Raw genomic sequence first — 19,436 nt, forward strand, 5'->3', positions numbered from 1 at the left:
TCTTGCATTTGAATTCAAAGCTAGACACTATGCACCCTTAAGGCAGAACAAATAGGCTTGTAACACCAATTCATCGTTTTTTTTTTGTTGTTTTTTTTCCCCTATTCTCGCCCTGGAGGAGTTGTATTTCATCCCAGTGACCATTAAGCAGCCGGGCCCTTGATATTTAATACTCCAGTGGACATCAAGCAGACAAGAGGCTTAATCAGCTTTATTTTGGATACAAGGGTGTCCATTTCGGTTTTAAATAATTCAGTGGTGTGTGTGTTTGTTGTGATGTTGGTGGGGGGTTAGGGGTGTATGCACTGTCTGAATGCTAGTATGAGTCAGGAGGAAAAAAAGGGGAAGTGTGTTCATCTGGAAAGTTGATAGCGTACCCACGCTCGCGTTTGTCATCACTGTGGAACGAACGCACCGGGTGAATATCGTTTTGCCCTCGGACCACACTGATTTTTAAACGCAATTGTTTTGTTTTTTTTGTCTGTTTTCAGAGAAGAACAACACGCATGATATAGATAGCAACACAAGGTCCTGCAACAGAGAAGGTAAAACACACACACACACACACACACACATGGAGATTAAAGACAATAATAATATTACAATGACAATAATAACAGGGGAAAACAAGACATGATTATATCTTGCAAAAAGCAGTAGGCATTTATAAGCTTTTGCTTCAGCCTACTCCTTTTTACGTGTAAATAATGGAAAGTTATATTTTGATTGATGTAAGAAATGCACTGTAATGTTTCATATATTTGCCAAAATAATAAAAAAAAATAAAATAAATAATAATAATATACAAATGGGGCGGCACGGCGGTTGAGTGGTTAGCGCGAGGGCCTCACAACTAGGAGACCCGAGTTCAATTCCACCCTCGGCCATCTCTGTGTGGAGTTTGCATGTTCTCCCCCGTGCATGCGTGGGTTTTTCTCCGGGTACTCCGGTTTCCTCCCACATTCCAAAAACATGCTAGGTTAATTAGCGACTCCAAATTGTCCATAGGTATGAATGTGAGTGTGAGTGGTTGTTTGTCTATATGTGCCCTGTGATTGGCTGGCCACCAGTCCAGGGTGTACTCTGCCTCTCGCCTGAAGACAGCTGGGATAGGCTCTACTTCATATATGTATTTGCACAAAGCTTTTCATGTCTCATCCGTGAAAACCCCGATGTAAACATCCCTAACTGTCCTGTCACAATTGGAACTGAAAGTGACTGTCCTGTCATCTTGCGGTAGACGCTTGTCCCGTGAATCCACTTGTGGTTTCAGTCGCCGTCCTGTTGTATTCAAAATATGTCTGACCAAAAAGTAGGCTTAAGTGTCCTGAAATGACTTTATACTCTCAATTTCATGACGTCGCGTCTCGGCCACACGCATTTCTTGATCATCCACTGGGAATAAGTGCTGTAATAGACTGCATACCAAATGGCGGTGACCTTTTGGCTGATTGTTTGAAAAAGGCCAGACAGCCCGCAAGGCAGTTAGATCATGGCCCCCGCCTCACTGCTGTGGCCAAGGGTGTCATCATTAAAAGAGACACTGTGTGCATTTGCACCAAAATCAACATTCATTCATTTATTTTCTACCGCTTTTCCTCACGAGGGTCGCTGTGGGATGCTGGAGCCTATCCCAGCTGTCCCTGGACTGGTGGCCAGCCAATCACAGGGCACATATAGACAAACAACCATTCACACTCACATTCATACCTATGGACAATTTGGAGTCGCTAATTAGCCTAGCATGTTTTTGGAATGTGGGAGGAAACCGGAGTACCCGGAGAAAACCCACGCATGCACGGGGGAGAACATGCAAACTCCACACAGAGATGGCGGACGGTGGAATTGGACTTGGGTCTCCTAGCTGTGAGGCCTGCGTGTTAACCACTCGACCGCCGTGCAGCCACTAGACTAGTGATTAAGTTGTTACATTAACTTGAAACCCTCCTACCAACATCGGGGCTCAAACACAGTTTTCACCCGGTACGCCGTCTTAGTCCACATTCCAAAAATATGTATGTTAAGTGGGAGTTGTATCCACGGAGGTTGGAATTGAACCCCGGTCTCCTAGCTGTGAGGTCTGCACGCTAACCAGTCGACCGCCGACGGCGCTCACTCTCTAGTGGCCCAAAACGATGCTTTCTAAAGATGATGTCTCACTCTGTAAACTTTTTAACCTTAGCGTTTTTAACAATATTTATCAGAACTTATGAAACGTATGAATTATTGTCTTCGACCCAAAGACATGACAGTACATATACAGTAATCCCTCATTTATCACTGTTAAACGGTTCCAGAAACGACCGTGATAAGTGAATTTCTGTGAAGTAGGATTTCTTATAAAGTTTGATATAGTTGTATAGAGTTTTATAATTGATTGTGAAAGAGGCACCTTCTAAATTAAGGAGACCAAACACTACCACAAATGGAGTTTGAAGTCTACGTCAAGTCTAAAGAAAAGTGTCATGCAACCTGCTATATTTGCCAAATATTTGTCCTTTTTTTCAGGAGCACTTTGTAAATAGCAGACCACATCAAATAACCAAATTGATAAATATTTATTTAAACACTTGGCGGGCCGGATCTGGCCCCCGGGCCATAGTTTGCCTACCCCTGACCTCTAGCCAGAATCTTGTGGAAATTGTATTTCATGTTGTCATGGTAAAAGTCTGGTCTTTTCACAGACGCCATCATTGTTTGCAGTCTAGTAAACCACTAATATAAGAAATAAGGAATATAAATAGACAGTGTGAAGGACTAAAACAGTATATTCCTGGATCACTTATCATTTTGCGGGATCTTTGAGTATTCCTATCTTTTCCTGATGGAAATCACTTTTGTAGGTTTGTACATAGTACATACAGTACATATAGTATGTGTCCCCATGTACATTAATACCATTCCAGCAGACTATAAACATCACCAGTCATTAACAATGAGCTTTCTTGAAAGGTGAGTCTTAGATACCAAAACCCATGTCATCATATTGGGGGGGCGGGGGGGGCACTTTGTACCTGAGTGTAGTGAAAACAGTGTCTGACTCATAATGGAAGGAAGTGAGCATGTTGTAGCCGCAGGCTGTAGACAACTTCAGGATACGAGTGCCAATTTGACGCCATTTCGACTTTCACACTTCCTGAATCAGCACTGCCCCCTTGTGGCGCCACCCCTCGTTTCCATGCTTAGAATCCTATACATTTTTTTTATTCCCCGGCATAAACCAGATCCAGAAAGCGGTTCTTGTTATTTTCTGTCAAGCAGTGTAGGAATGTGTGAAGAGCTCGGGGAGGAATGAATAGCGGAATTGAAAATAGCCATTGCTTGCTGGGGGGGGGGCACAGAAATGCGGGGTGTGATCATCACGCACACACGCGGCGGCACACTGTCTCTTTTGTCGTCAGCTTCACACTACGGTTTAAGTCTGGCGAGTTGCATCTTTATGCTTGAGAAGAAAGAAAGTCACTCTCTCTTTAGAAAGCTGCAGTCCTATCTCCCGCTTGATAGACTCCCATTTTTATTCCGGAATAGTTACTCCATTTGACATTTTGATTACAACGTGAACGGGGCCCGCGCGGAATGCCTTTTTTAGCTTCTTTTATCCATTTTTATCCGTGTGACGTTCTCTGACGTAGTCGCTTTTTCCCGTAATGGTGGCCTCCTGTAATACTGGGGGGGTAGTCCCCTGAAATTGCTACCTTCTCACTGGCTTTTTGCCTCCAATAAAATATTTATAGAGACGCTGCCATTTAGGTCTCTTTTTCCCCTTTTTTGTTTGGCTGTGTCTGGGAAGGTCCAGAGAAACTGGTTCAGGATCTGTGTAGTTTAGTCTAGAAGAAGCACCGTGCGGTACTATTACTATTAATAGTATATTATTATGTTGGAACTACCACATCGGTAGCATTGAACGGTTGAGGGTTGGAGTACAATGAGTATTTTTTTTTTAAACAGGTGGCGAATGGATTATAAATGATACAGGACAAAAATGTACAACTGTGATTGAATATATGGCCAGCCAATCACAGGGCACATATAGACAAACAACCATTCACACTCACATTCATACCTATGGACAATTTGGAGTCCAGTTTTGGATGCACAGGGAGAACATGCAAACTCCACACAGAGATGGCCGAGGGTGGAATTGAACTCGGGTCTCCTAGCTGTGAGGCCTGCGCGCCAACCACTCGCCCACCGTGCGGGCTGGTTGCAGAACCAAAAAACTCAATATAATTAAGTACAGAAATCAATGACACGTTATATTATACTTACTCTGCAGGGGGGGGAATTAAATAAAAAAATTTAAATAAATTAAATAAATAAGCAACTCTAGCTAACAAATCACCCTGACGGAAAATTGGAGTATTGGGTAATCTGTCTCAGACAAATTTACTAACATTGGCTGCCAGGTGTATTGCAACAAACTTGGTTAAATATCGATTTGAAAAGTGAAGTGATTATGTTTGTTATTTTTCAAATGTATGTACTGTTTGCATTCATCCATTTTTTTTACGTCTGTTTTTACTACTATTTTGACCATCAGGTTTGCTGGAATGGGTAACCTGCTAAAAGTCCTTACAAGGGAAATAGAGAACTATCCACACTTTTTCCTGGACTTTGAAAGTAAGTCTGGCACAGGAGTGAATAAAAGATGGGAGACGAGTTTTTTTCGGTGATGTGGATGCAGTATTTTTTTTCCCCGCCGTCATGTCTTCATGCCTTCTTTTTCATCCAGACAAGACGGGCGACTCTTTCAGCTTCCAATGTCTTCACTTTTTTTTAAAAACGTTTTAACATCACTTACACTTTTCGTCCTTTCTCTTCCTTTCTCTCTCTATCTCTCTATCTCTCTCTGTCTTTTGCAGAAGCCAAATGGGGAATCTGTTAAAAGTGCTCACTTGCACAGAGCTCGAACAGGGGCCAAACTTTTTCCTTGACTTTGAAAGTGAGCATAGCCTTTCTTTTCCGCTAAACCAACAAAGTCACCCCCTCCGCGCTCCCAAGAAGTGAAGGGTCAGCGTATTTTAGCTCCTTGATTGACTGGCCGTTAAAGCGCTCATTGACTAAAACAGGAGCTGACCCTTGACTTTTTGCCATCTCCTTTTACTTGCTTGTGCATGCATGCTCTGCTGTTGTCGGGGGGGGGGGAGAAAAACGTCCCTCATCTGTACGGTACAGTCGATCCCTGCTGAATAAAAGGACATTGATTCCCTTTCATGAAGCCTGGATTATGCTGCAAAGTGTTGCAGTCACTTTGCCTTAAAAGTGACTGCAACACATTAATGCCAGCTTCTATACCCCTCCCGTCTCTCTTTAACTGCCATTGCTCGCTCATGACGGATGGAGCTAACAAGCTAAATTGCATAGACGAATAAGATAAATAAAGTTTACACCATATAATATGCCTCACATGGTTAAGTGCAGGGGTCTCAAACTCAATTTATCTGGGGGCCACTGGAGCTAGGGTCTGGGTGAGACTGGGCCGCATCAGGTTTTCTAAAAAAAAAAAAAAACGCATTTATTAAGCATTTTTTATTTTATTTATTACATTTTTATTTTTCTATATAAAATAAGATGAAAAATAAATAAACAAATAAAGAAAATCAGTAATAAATAAATATAATAATAATAATAATAAAACGGCAAATAATAAAAAATCACATAGTTGGTGGGTAGACAAGTTTTTTTTTTCAGATTACAATTAACAAAGCATTATTAGAGCCCTGTAGACATGACAAAACACGACTATAGTCACATTTATACTCTTTTTATTTACAACATATTGCGCAACTGCAGAGTCTTGAGACACATGCTAACTCGCAAACTAGAGAGCCAGCGACCTAAACGGTAGCCTTCAAGTTATTTCCTTTCAACTTAAATAGCCAAAAACTTACCACTTCCACACGGATAGGGAGGATAACTATTAACAGTTATTTAACCTTTAACATGAACATTAATCAAACGTAATATTTTTTCCTGGGTACATGATACCATACAGCATCCATATCAAACTTGCGCGGGCCGCACTAACATTAAACTTTCCTATCAAGGCCGGGGGGCCTCAAACTAGTGTCCTGCGGGCCACATTTGCATTTGAAATTGTAACATGGAAAGATACTATATATATATATATTTAAATTGTATTAAAATAAGATGAAATACCTGCTTTTGATGGCTTAAATATTGTCCCAAAAATGTTTTACAAATATATAAATGGAAGTTCAGAATTTCAGATACGCAGGGATCCACTGTACTATATTTGATTTCCATTGCCTCATGTTTGTTAACCACCATATACAAGTAAATACTGTCTTTCTTTTGTTTTCTACCTCTGCTCTTCTGTGACATTTCACCCAACCACAGTGTTTGTTTACTCAGTGAAGAGGAAACGATGGCATGACAGCGTGTTTTTTTTTTTTTTTTTTTTTTTTTAAACAGGCGCCAGACATAGTCGGCGATGCTCTATATTTACAGCAGCTAGTTTTGTGGTCATGACAGCCCAAGCGTTGACACACAATATGTTAGAACTCGTGCTTGGGCTGGCCACAATAAAAGGCCACTGAAAAAAAATGTGCAGTTTTATGTGCAGTCCCAAAAACTGTATTTTTATACTCTTGATTATTAATGTTAATTAATTAATGAATACATGCTGTCAGCATATTGCCTGTAAAAGTTAGTGATTATGTTTGTTATTTTTCAGTGTCTTGATGTGTGCGCTTGCTTTGCTTAGATGCACAGCCCACAGAAGGAGAGTGCGAAGTATGGAACCAGGTGAATTCTGTCCTCCAGGACTCTGAAAGCATCCTATCGGGCCTGCAGGCATACAAGGGAGCCGGACAGGAAATCAGAGATGTAAGGAACCTGCTTAGGATAGAGCCCTGTGGTACACCAGTTATAAGTACCAACAACTTTGGCTCATTAAAAAAATGCATTTGGTATATTTGGAATGATGTGTGTGTGTGTGTGTGTGTGTGTGTGTGGGTGGGCGGGCGGCATTGCGGTCAAGTGGTTGGCGCGCAGACCTCACAGCTAGGAGACCAGGGTTCAATTCCACCCTCGGCCATCTCTGTGTGGAGTTTGCATGTTCTCCCCGTGCATGCGTGGGTTTTCTCCGGGTACTCCGGTTTCCTCCCACATTCCAAAAAAAAACTGTTTCTAACCTTCTAAATATTTTTTATATAACATTATAACATTTTAGAGCCCTCCAGACATGAAGTAACATCCCTATAGTGAACTTTATACTCATATTACGCGTTATAGTAGACATAATAAGAGAAAATAAGATGACGAGGGATTAGCGCGAGGGCCTCACAACTAGGAGACCCGATTCCACCCTTGGCCATCTCTGTGTGGAGTTTGCATGTTCTCCCCGTGCATGTGTGGGTTTTCTCTGAGTACTCCGGCTTCCTCCCACATTCCAAAAAACATGCTAGGTTAATTAGCGACTCCAAATTGTCCATAGGTATGAATATGAGTGTGAATGGTTGTTTGCTTATATGTGCCCTGTGATTGGCTGGCAACCAGAAAATGAATGAATGAATAAATGTGTGTGTGGTGTTCTTCAGGCAATTCAGAACCCCGGGGACTTCATGCTCCAGGAGCGAGCCTGGAATTCTGTGTGCCCTCTTGTCATCAAACTCAAGAAGTTCTACAGTTTTTCTCTGAGGCTAGGTGGGTGCCATTGTGACAGTATCCCCCCCCCCCCCCCCCCCCCCCAATACGTTAGTCTAATTAGTGTTTTTCTGCGTGCAGAGGAAGCTCTAAAGAGTTTGTTGGAGTCCCTGACATGTCCGCCCTACACGCCCACTCAGCACCTGGAGAAGGAGCAGGCTCTGGCCAAACAGTTTGCTGAAATCCTCCACTTCACGCTACGCTTCGATGAGCTCAAGGTGCCCAAGCGCTTTCTCCCCCAACGTGACCTCAGTCTGATGACGCATCGTATGATATATGATGCTGTCAAGCGGCGGATTTGAGTAACGGCTTTTTTTAATTTCCTCTCAGATGAGGATTCCCGCCATCCAGAATGACTTCAGCTATTACAGAAGAACCATCAGTCGAAACAGGATAAACAACATGAATGTGAGTTAAACGTGTTTTACCATGTTTTTATTATTACTAAAAAGTCACCGCTTATGTTGACAGTCTATGTCAACAAAAACTCATCAGCTCTTGGTCCACAGTGTTATTTTCTTATTAAAATGTGCTCGCTTATGTTGACAAACTCATCAAGCACTAGTCCACAGTGTTTTTGTACCCGCCGCTTATGTCGACAATCCGTCTATCTCGACCAATTTGTCAATTCCTGGTCCACCGTGTTCTTGTTATTAAGAAGTGCCCACTTATGTCAACACCGTGTCTGTGTCGACCAAATCATGAAGTCTTCGTCCACCATGTTCTTATGACTAAAACCATGTTTTTATTATTACTAAAAAGTCACCGCTTATGTTGACAATCCGTCTATGTCAACAAAAACTCATCAGCTCTTGGTCCACAGTGTTATTTTCTTATTAAAATGTGCTCACTTATGTTGACAAACTCATCAAGTACTGGTCCACAGTGTTCTTGTACCCGCTTATGTCGACAACCTGTCTATCTCGACCAATTTGTCAATTCCTGGTCCACCGTGTTCTCGTTATTGAGAAGTGCCCACTTATGTCAACATCTTGTCTGTGTCGACCAAATCATGAAGTCTTGGTCGACCATGTTCTTATGACTAAAACCATGTTTTAATTATTACTAAAAAGTCACCGCTTATGTTGACAATCCGTCTATGTCAACAAACTCGTCAATTCTTGGTCCACGGTGTTATTTTCTTATTAAAATGTGCTAGCTTATGTTGACAAACTCATCAAGTACTAGTCCACAGTGTTTTTGTACCCGCCGCTTATGTCGACAATCCGTCTATCTCGACCAATTTGTCAATTCCTGGTCCACTGTGTTCTCGTTATTGAGAAGTGCCCACTTATGTCAACATCTTGTCTGTGTCGACCAAGTCTTCGTCCACCATGTTCTTATGACTAAAACCATGTTTTTATTATTACTAAAAAGTCACCGCTTATGTTGACAATCCATCTATGTCAACAAACTCATCAGCTTTTGGTCCACAGTGTTATTTTCTTATTAAAATGTGCTCGCTTATGTTGACAAACTCATCAAGTACTGGTCCACAGTGTTCTTGTACCCGCCGCTTATGTCGACAACCCGTCTATCTCGACCAATTTGTCAAGTTCTGGTTTACCGTGTTCTCGTTATTAAGAAGTGCCCACTTATGTCAAACATCTTGTCTGTGTCGACCAAGTCTTCGTCCACCATGTTCTTATGACTAAAACCATGTTTTTATTATTACTAAAAAGTCACCGCTTATGTTGACAATCCGTCTATGTCAACAAACTTGTCAATTCTTGGTCCACTGTGTTATTTTCTTATTAAAATGTGCTCGCTTATGTTGACAAACTCATCAAGTACTGGTCCGCAGTGTTCTTGTACCCGCCGCTTATGTCGACAACCCGTCTATCTCGACCAATTTGTCAAGTCCTGGTTTACCGTGTTCTCGTTATAAAAAATTGCCCACTTATGTCAACATCTTGTCTGTGTCGACCAAATCACGAAGTTTCGTCCACCATGTTCTTATGACTAAAAGTGCCTGCTTATGTTGACGTCAACATAAACATTCTATGAAAAATCGTCCTGTTTGTGTAGTATTGTTAAATTCATCATTATCTCTAAGGAGCATGAAACACGACAGCAACTACTGTCAAATTCCACAGCATTAAAACATACACACAGTGACTTCCTGTTCATTCCAAAGTAAAAGCATGGCAGTATTAACTAACATTTTAGTGGATTCTTCAGCAACAAACGCATTTTTAGATTGAAATGAAGACTTCAGTGTCATGATAGTCAAGGCATACAACACAATTGGACTCTGTTAAGATAGTAATAGTCTTAAAATATGATATGACGACACAAGAATATAAATCAAAATATGCAGCTCCAACTACATTGTGGTATCATGACTGATTTATTTTGTTGTTGTTGTTGTTCCTGCAGCTGGATATTGAGAATGAAGTCAATAACGAGATGGCCAACAGAATGTCTCTGTTTTACGCCGAGGCCACGCCCATGCTGAAAACGCTCAGCAATGCAACCACAAACTTTGTGACTGAGGTAAGACCGGCGACACTTTTAACGACATGTCGAAAATATCAACACATCCATGCATCAAGTGATGTTTTTATAATGTTGCTATGTTGTGTCTCATGCAGAACAAGACTCTTCCACTGGAAAACACAACAGACTGTCTGAGCACCATGGCCAGCGTGTGTAAAGTCATGTTGGAGACACCGTGAGTTCTTACTGTTTATACCTGCAGCACTTATATAGTATATAATATTCATTCATTCATTCATGTATTCATTTTTTTACCGCTTATCCTCACAAGGGTCGTGGGGGGTTCTGAGAGGCGGGGTACACCCTGGACTGGTGGACAATATTTTAGGCCGTAATTGTGAGAAAAAAAATAGACTTCGAATGGATATTTTCATAGTTACAGCAGAGAAAAACTGTCTAAATGTGTTTATAGAGCCCTCTAGACATGAAACAACACCCCTATAGTCACATTGACACTCATTAATTAATTCATTCATTTTCTACCACTTATCCTCACGGGGGGGTGCTGGAGCCTATTCCAGCTGTCTTCAGGGCGAGAGGCGGGGTACGCCCTGGACTGGTCGCCAGCCAATCACAGGGCACATATAGACAAACAACCATTCACACTCACATTCATACCTTTTGTCATACAATTTAGAGTCGCTAATTAACCTAGCATGTTTTTGGAATGCGGGAGGAAACTGGAGTACCCGGAGAAAACCCACGCATGCACGGGGAGAACATGCAAACTCTACACAGAGATGGCCGAGGGTGGAATTGAACTCTGGTCTCCTAGCTGTGAGGCCCTCACGCTAATCACTCGTCCGCCATGCAGCGTAAAAACATCTTATTTTCTCTTATTATGTCTACTATATTGGGTAATATGAGTATAAAGTTCACTATAGGGGTGTTACTTCATGTCTAGAGGGCTCTAAAATGAATTCATTCATTCATTCATTTTCTCCCGCTTATCTTCACGAGGGTCGCGGGGGTTGCTGGAGCCTATCCCAGCTGTCTTCGGGCGAGAGGCTGGGTACACCCTGGAATGGTCACCAGCCAATCACAGGGCACATATAGACAAACAACCATTCACACTCACATTCATACCTTTTGTCATACAATTTGGAGTCGCTAATTAACCTAGCATGTTTTTGGAATGCGGGAGGAAACTGGAGTACCCGGGGAAAACCCACACAGAGATGGCCGAGGGTGGAATTGAACTCTGGTCTCCTAACTGAGAGGTCTGCGCGCTAACCACTCACCGTGCAGCCCCACTTCCATACTACGTACATTTATTTTCATTCACAGTTCAGTCTCCTCCCATGACGTAACAAATTCTCTAAAGGAGAAATATCGTCTTTGTTTTGATCTCTGCGATCATGTGACACCCGTATGAAATAGTATGACATCACTATTACCAAGTACGATGTCTGAGTACGATGTCTTCTGTGTTTAGGGAGTACTCGAGTCGTTTCAGCAGCGATGACACCGTCCTATTCTGCATGAGGGTCATGGTCGGCGTCATCATTCTCTATGACCACGTTCACCCCAACGGCGCCTTCAACAAGTCCTCCAAGATTGATGTGAGTCTCACGGCGCCGCGAGCGTGACCAGGGGCGACCACTACTACTACTATGTCATGCGTACGATTCCTGTCTCCTCAGATGAAGGGCTGCATAAAAGTGCTGAAGGACCAACCGGCAGACAACGTAGAAGGCCTGCTGAACGCCCTCAAGTAGGTCACACGTGAAGAATAAAGAATATTGTTGGTTAGTTAGCTAAGAAATATACAATAATACAAGTTTATAAATTTAAAAACTATTTTAATGTGATCCTGGCAAAGCATTTTATTGTTAATGCCTGCTGGGATTCAGTGAGGTCAGCCGACGTCTGGGCTTCTCTGGCGCCCTCTGGTGGACAGAGGCAACATTGCAGCGCCTTGACAGGCATAGACAAGGTTTTTCCTCTCTAAATTTATTAGGTGCAACTTATACACCAGAAATGATGGTAGTATCAAGATGTCCGCCACATTATGCTTCGCGGTGGGCCGCCATTAATAAATGTGAACGTGCGGGAAACACTGAACAGTGACAAAGATGTTATTAATATCGTTTTTTACTCTTCAGATTCACCACAAAACACCTGAACGACGAGTCCACTCCGAAAAACATCCGGACGATGCTCCAGTAATGTTTTTTTTTTTTTTTTCCTCGTTGATGTTGTTGTTTAAATCTAAAAAGATATGAAGAGGATCAATGCGCTGACCTCAAAACAAGATGTATATGTTTACATTATTTAAAAGACATGTTAACACTTTGCGTAGTCGTTCTCTCCAAGTTAAAGGTGCATGCTACTTATAGCGACAGAAAAAGAAGAACGAGACATTTCTGCCAGCCTTAAATCAATCGATCAATCGTCTAACGTCCTTTTCTATACACACACACACACAAAAAAATACATGCTATGTATTATTTCTGCGCACAGAATGAGGTTAAAGGGCTGAAAAGTGGACGCAGGTGAGGGATTTTTGGTGTTGTTTTCTATGGTTTGTCCTGTTGTCTTCCCACTGTGAATATAAAATCAATATAGAATCACTCACACCACACAATACATTAGAATAAATATTTCACTATTTTCCTACAACGATAAAGCTAGAAAAAAAATAAGGTTTAAATTCCACATGTTATGATAATATTTTAAAAATGTTCCTGCTGTTTTTCCTTATTGCTTTCTTGTTAATATATCCATTTGTTGCCAGTTTTAAAAGCAGGAAAGAAAAACGCCTTGTTTGAGTGTGTGAGCGGGTTGAATTAGTTATTTTTAAATTATTAACTAGATTTTTTTTTTATGTGAACTTTAGCTTTATGTCATTTTATTGCCTTAAAACGCACATTTTCAACTACTGTACTCTTTCAATTGGCCTGCTGTGTGGAACCTGATATCGGTATGCATATTATTATATTATAGTATTCACAATATTCAAAAATATTGGACAATCACATCACTAGATCTCATGCTTTTGTAATAATCCTCTTTTTTTCTCCACATATTCCAGTCATAACTCAGCATATCACTTGATAAGCCTTAAACAATCACCATAAAAGAAGTACTGTAGTACATTAAATCCAAATTATTTGTTACTGAACACACCTTTCCATTGTATGTCGATTTTTGTCGTATGTACACATAAGCCATACTTTGGGCTGTGTTCTACTATGCGACATGTTAAAAAGTACACACAGATAAGATGAACATTTCACAAAAAAACTCCTTGTTGTGCTCCTGTGTGATGAATGCAAGACATTTTCTTTGTTTTTGTTGGAAGTTGTGGACTGGCAGATTATATGTATATTGATTTGTATTGTTTAACGAAAGGGTTGTGTGAATTGGGTAATAAAGGTGGTACATTTCTTACATAGAAACACTTTTTTATATTTTATTCTAAAGCATTAACATGATTATTGGCTGTATTCGAGTTTTAATTCCAGCAGCTATTACAATACAGCATTTGGCGTTCTGCAAGCTGTCATTCCATAATTGTCCTGCAGGGGGTCGGTGTTCGTCAATCCACGTGTTGTGTGAGTGTTAACGGAGTAGTCCAAGGCTGAAATTCAAACAGGGGTGCACCTTGGAAATAAAACACAGTTGACACGAAAGGGTGAAATATAGTAAAATAAAAATAGTAGAGAAGTAATATGTTAAGTTTAAGATATTACTTCTCTACTCAAGTAAAAGAAGTCAAAAGCCGTGTTTCAATTCAATTCGCTTCCGTCATGCTTACACTGTACACACATTTGAAGTACCCGGATGTTAGCAGTGCAGCCATATGGCTTAGTCACGTTCACGCATTCATTCATTCAAAAACTGTCCAATCATGTTGGTGTCAAAGGATAATTTGACAATAATTATTAGTAATAATTTGTAAAGTAACACATAGCAGATATGCTAAGAAGTTATACATAGTATTATACATAATATTTCAAGAAAAGGCTTTGAGGTTTAGGTGGAAAAGCCCATTAGTGTGAACTTCAGTCTTTTGCTCTTTTTTTTATCAAATATTTCAATATTATAACACTCTTTGTACATTATCTTTTTGTAATGTTATTATTTTATTGCCATATTATTTTGACTTTATCCCTGTAATATTGTAAACATTTTCCCAACTTAATTTCCCCCAAAAATTACTTGATTCATTTTGTTAGTTTTTTTTTCTCCTAATATTGTGACTTAATTATGTAATATTTCCATGGTATGCTCCTAAAATGACTTCTCATATTATGAGTCAAGTCTCGTAAAAAAAAAATCCTGTTGAAAAACAACTTTTAAAGTTAAATTTTTCCATTGTAAATTTTCTTGAATTAATTAATTCTTGAATTAATTCCCGTAATAGTTTGACTCGTATCATAACTTTTTTCTGTAATATAATTTTCCAACAATTACAGTTAGAATTGTTTTTTTTCTCATAATATTGTGAGAAATGTTTTATTTTTTTATTATATTTTATGAAACTTTTTATATTATTTTGACTTTATCCCTGTAATATTAAAAAAAAATTCCCAACTTAATTTCCCCCTAAAATTACTTAATTACTTTTGTTTGGTTTGTTTATCCTAATATTGTGACTTAATTATGTAATATTTCCATGGTATGCTCCTAAAATGATTTCTCATATTATGAGTCTAGTCTCGTAAAAATGAAAAAAAATACTGTTTAAAGACAACTTTTAAAGTTAAATTTTTCCATTGTAAATTTTCTTGAATTAATTCCCATAATATTTGAAGTTTTTTCTGTAATATAACAATAATATTGTGTAATAATATGTAATTATATTATTATATATTATTACATAATATGTAATATAGTTTTTTTCTCATATTGTGAGAAAAAATATATTTTTATTATATTTTATTATACTTTTTTTATGTTTTTCTGTAATATTTCAACCCTATGCTACTAAAATAACATTATTTTCCCTCGTAGGTCAAAAGGTTAAGGAATATCTGATCCAAGATGTTTGTGGGATTACATGCAAAAGGTGTTGCAACACACAGTGAACACTTCTTTCTTGCTTCATGCTTACATCATGTAACCCTAAAGGAGGAGGAGGAGGGGCTACGACGACTTACTGGGAACGCTCCTGTTTGAACGCTGCGATGCCCTGAGGGCCTCCGCACTCAGCCTGGGTACCGCCGTTCTCACCGGGCCCGGACGCTTCCCGGCATTCCACCGAGCCATCCCCAGCAGGTTCTGACCCGCCTCCTTGGTGACGGGGTAGCCTTGACCGTGAGACGCCCACTGGGGCCGGGGAGGAGGAGGAGGGGGGTGGGTGTTGAAGTTTGAAGTGAGGAACATCTAAATGGAATGAAGGAGAAACAAAAAAAGTGTAGCAAAACCAGATTTACATTCATATTCCTTGTCACCTCTGTCTTGTTTCTCCCTAATTTGTATCCCCCCCCTTGCCGGCCCCCCCACTGTGATGCTGTCACCATTAGCATGCGCCTCTGTGTAAAGAGCTGCTCCATATATGCATGAAGTCAACAATGTCTCAGTGGGGTTTGTAGTTAAGAGAATGATAAATGAAGGCTAGCTTACCAGAGATTTAGCTTTGCGTAGTTTGTACTTGGTGTCAGACAGCGTCTTCGGTCTCCCGTCGTCCCCCTTGTCAGTTCTGCTGCTACAGGTGCTTGATCTGCTCTTTGTTGGCCTGCGGGAAGTAGTACTACTGTCTGTAACTCTAAGCCTAATCCTGTTTTTGAGGTAGTATAATTGTTCCCAAACCTAACCCTAAAACTGTCCCTAACCCTGGAACTGTCCCTGAACCTAACCCCAACAATGCTCTTGAGGTAGTAGAATTGTTCCCAACCTTAACCAACCCTAAAAGTAACCCCAACCCTGTTCTTGTAGTAGTACTACTATCTGTAACTCTAAGCTTAATCCTGTTCTTGAGGTAGTATTTTTGTTCCCAAACCTAACCCTGAAACTGTCCCTAACCCTGGAACTGTCCCTGAACCTAACCCCAACACTGCTCTTGAGGTAGTAGAATTGTTCCTAACCTTAACCAACCCTAAAACTGTCCCTAACCCCAACCCTGTTCTTGAAATAGTACTACTGTCTGTAACTCTAAGCCTAATCCTGTTCTTGAGGTAGTATAATTGTTCCCAAACCTAACCCTGAAACTGTCCCTAACTCTGGAACTGTCCCTAAACCTAACCCCAACACTGCTCTTGAGGTAGTAGAATTGTTCCTAACCTTAACCAACCCTAAAACTGTCCCTGGAACTGTCCCTAAACCTAACCCCAACCCTGTTCTTGAGGTAGTAGAATTGTTCCTAACCTTAAACGAACCCTAAAACTGTTCCTAAACCTAACCCCAACACAGCTCTTGAGGTAGTAGAATTGTTCCCAAATCTAACCCTGAAACTGTCCCTAAACATAACCCCAACGCTGCTCTTGAGGTAGTAGAATTGTTCCTAACCTTAACCAACCCTAAAACTCTCTTTAACCCTAACTCTAAGCCTAACCCTAAAACTGTCCCTAAACCTAACCCCAACCCCGTTCTTGAGGTAGTATTACCCCAATCCTAACCCTAATACTCTGCCTCAAGGAGTAGGTAAGGTTACAGACAGTTTTACGGTTGGTTAAGGATTAAAGTTAGGGATGATTATACTAACTTTAATGGTTGGTTAAGGATTAAAGTTAGGGACAATTAAACTAACTTTAAGGGTTGGTTTAAAAGTTAGTTTACCCTAGCCCCAACGCTGCTCTTGAGGTAGTTCAATCGTCCCTAACTTGAACCCTGACTCTAAGCCTAATACTACCTCAAGGAGTCGGTATTGTTACAGACAGTTTTAGGGTTGTTTAAGGATTAAAGTTAGTTTAATTGTCCCTAACTTTAATCCTTAACTTGGATTAAAGTTGTCTCTAACTTTAATCCTTAACCAACCCTAAACCTAGGGTTAGGGGCAGTGTCAGTGTTGGGATTAGGGGACTGGGATTACAGGCAATTATACTACCTCAAGGTTAGATTAGGGACTCTTGCCGAGTGTTACGGTTCCCGACGGTTTGGGACTAGGTTTAGGGGACACCCCAGTCTTAGAGTTTGGGATACAGACTGTTTTAGGATTAGGTTTGGGAACAATTATACGACATCAAGAATAGGTTTGGGGTTAGGGTTAGGGGCGGTTTCAGGGTTAGGGTTAGAGCAAGGGTTGCCATACAGTTTTAGGGTTGGGGGTTTCAGTTTTAGGGTGAGACCTCTGGTGGGGTGGGGTGGGGTCGGGGGCAATACACTATGCCAATGTATCGCCTTGCTATCTCTTAATGACTTCATCCTTGGTGAACTGGACAGATGATAATGAACCATAAGGGCTGTCTTACACCACAATGCCTTGCCCGACGGCGTCCATGTTGTCCAGGTAGTTGAAGCGCACCGTGTCCTTGGGACATCTGTCTGAGTCTCTCCAAGGCGGAGGCACAGTCGGACGCTTCTTTTCCACTCTTCCACCTTCTTGGGTTGCGGATGTTGACTTGTCATCGTATTTACCAACGGGTGCCGCGTCCGAAACCGCCGTCTGCCGGAAGCGGGTATTAAAATTCCGATCTTATTCGGAAGCGACTTGCCTCTCTTCCAGACCTTTTTTATCGGGATCAGCAGCATCTCCTTCGCAGTCTGGATGTAGTGTCTCTTCCACACGCCCTCTTCAAACACCGTGGGGGAGAAGCCGATACACCAGCCTAGTCTCAGACACTTGGGCATCCACAACCGGTCCAATTCCACAATGCTTTTCCAGTGCCAGCTCACCTGCCCACAAAGAACAAATATATTAATTATTAAATATATTTCCAGGCAATGGTATCCCGTATGCATGTGTGATACCGTCTAGGTTTAACCTGGGCACAGCGACAGAGGCTACGTGGGTCCAGGAAGGAGAACATGTAGAGACAGACGGTTCTGGGCAGCAGGCAGGTGAAGTCTGCAGCCACCAGAGGGAGCCGTGTGCTCACGCTCAGGCTCACAAACGCGAGCAGCTCCCGAGAGCAGCCCTTGATGAAGTCTTGCAGCACCAGCCTCCTCTGGCTGTCAGACCACCTGTCAAACTGATGAGCACATGAAAGAAGAGAAGAAAGAAGCGGAGAAGAAGAGAACAAATGGCGCCTTTTTCGACATACCCACTTGGCCAGGAGGCGCCGTCGCTCTTCAAAAAGCTGCAGACAGAATAACAATGAGGGTAAACGTTTGATGATTTCATGTCGTTTATTCTCTTCTGTGTGTTCATTGTGTGGGAATTTTTCCCACCTTTTTGTCTTGCCATAAAGTTAATATGTGGCTGTTTTGTTTACATAGCTTAGCATATAATTGACCTACATTGGATTGATAGATTTCATATTACATAATTTATATTTTAATACATTGACTTATGCACGGTGGTTAACTCGTAGACCTCACAGCTAGTAGACCAGGGTTCGATTCCACCATCGGCCATATCTGTGGAGTTTGCATGTTCTCCCTCGTGAGGATAAGCGGGAGAAAATGAATGAATTAATTAATTAATTGGAGCCCTCTAGACATGAAGTAACACCCCTATAGTGAACTTTATACTCATATTACCCAATATAGTAGACATAATAAGAGAAAATAAGATGTTTTTACGCTGCATGGCAGACGAGTGATTAGCGCGAGGAGACCAGAGTTCGATTCCACCCTCGGCCATCTCTGTGTGGAGTTTGCATGTTCTCCCGTGGGTTTTCTCCAGGTACTCCGGTTTCCTCCCACATTCCAAAAACATGCTAGGTTAATTGGTGACTCCAAATTGTCCATAGGTATGAATGTGAGTGTGAATGGTTGTTTGTCTATATGTGCCCTGTGATTGGCTGGCAACCAGTCCAAGGGTGTACCCCGCCTCTTGCCCGAAGACAACTGGGAGTGTCTTCAAGTGTTTTTGTGTTGAGTGTGTTGGCAGTTCTTACCTTAATGTTGGAAGGCGAGTGGTTCAAGGGCGTCCAGGTGCTCAGTTTGGTCTGCATTCTATCACCACTTCCTGCATGTGGCATCTTTCTGTGACAATGCATGCATCGTGTCTTGTTTTGTTTTATTTGTATTTGCATTTGACATTTAGAATGGAAAATAACACCGCTTAACTAGCTTTTATTTTATATTTACGTACATAAACACTCACCATCAGTTCCTCTTAGGAGCCAAACACACAGCTGCTCCAATGTCCATCCACCTAACGCGTCTCCTGTGCATAGTTTACTCGTTGCCATAGTAACAGTGACTGCGCTTTGCGTGTC

The 19,436-nt window shown here is 41.2% G+C and overlaps 2 protein-coding genes across 9 annotated transcripts in view; one reads left to right on the plus strand and one right to left on the minus strand.

Annotated features, from left to right (window-relative positions):
- Positions 1 to 13,904, plus strand: part of fam49a (family with sequence similarity 49 member A) — a 27,289-nt gene extending 13,385 nt beyond the window's left edge. For 2 of the 8 annotated variants that reach the window (XM_058074676.1, XM_058074665.1), the window contains exons 3-14: positions 492 to 545; positions 4,541 to 4,620; positions 4,863 to 4,942; positions 6,728 to 6,849; positions 7,563 to 7,668; positions 7,750 to 7,886; positions 7,999 to 8,076; positions 10,048 to 10,164; positions 10,263 to 10,342; positions 11,603 to 11,729; positions 11,811 to 11,881; positions 12,273 to 13,903. In XM_058074676.1, coding sequence (XP_057930659.1) covers positions 4,870 to 4,942; positions 6,728 to 6,849; positions 7,563 to 7,668; positions 7,750 to 7,886; positions 7,999 to 8,076; positions 10,048 to 10,164; positions 10,263 to 10,342; positions 11,603 to 11,729; positions 11,811 to 11,881; positions 12,273 to 12,336 — 975 coding nt within the window. In that variant the 5' untranslated portion in view covers positions 492 to 545; positions 4,541 to 4,620; positions 4,863 to 4,869 and the 3' untranslated portion in view covers positions 12,337 to 13,903. Of the gene's footprint in view, positions 1 to 491; positions 546 to 4,540; positions 4,621 to 4,862; positions 4,943 to 6,727; positions 6,850 to 7,562; positions 7,669 to 7,749; positions 7,887 to 7,998; positions 8,077 to 10,047; positions 10,165 to 10,262; positions 10,343 to 11,602; positions 11,730 to 11,810; positions 11,882 to 12,272 lie in introns of those variants that run through there. The other 6 variants (XM_058074648.1, XM_058074657.1, XM_058074685.1 and 3 more) reach the window with 5 other exon arrangements.
- Positions 13,709 to 19,196, minus strand: fbxo16 (F-box protein 16). Its single transcript, XM_058074761.1, is given in 8 exon segments — positions 13,709 to 13,773; positions 15,273 to 15,498; positions 15,739 to 15,850; positions 17,523 to 17,655; positions 17,658 to 17,946; positions 18,036 to 18,242; positions 18,315 to 18,350; positions 19,113 to 19,196. Coding segments are annotated over 8 exon segments (1,152 nt in total).
- Positions 19,197 to 19,436: the final 240 nt, after the last annotated feature.

The sequence above is a fragment of the Doryrhamphus excisus genome, chromosome 1 (assembly GCF_030265055.1).
Source record: "Doryrhamphus excisus isolate RoL2022-K1 chromosome 1, RoL_Dexc_1.0, whole genome shotgun sequence".
In the NCBI taxonomy this organism is placed as follows: Eukaryota; Metazoa; Chordata; class Actinopteri; order Syngnathiformes; family Syngnathidae; genus Doryrhamphus; species Doryrhamphus excisus.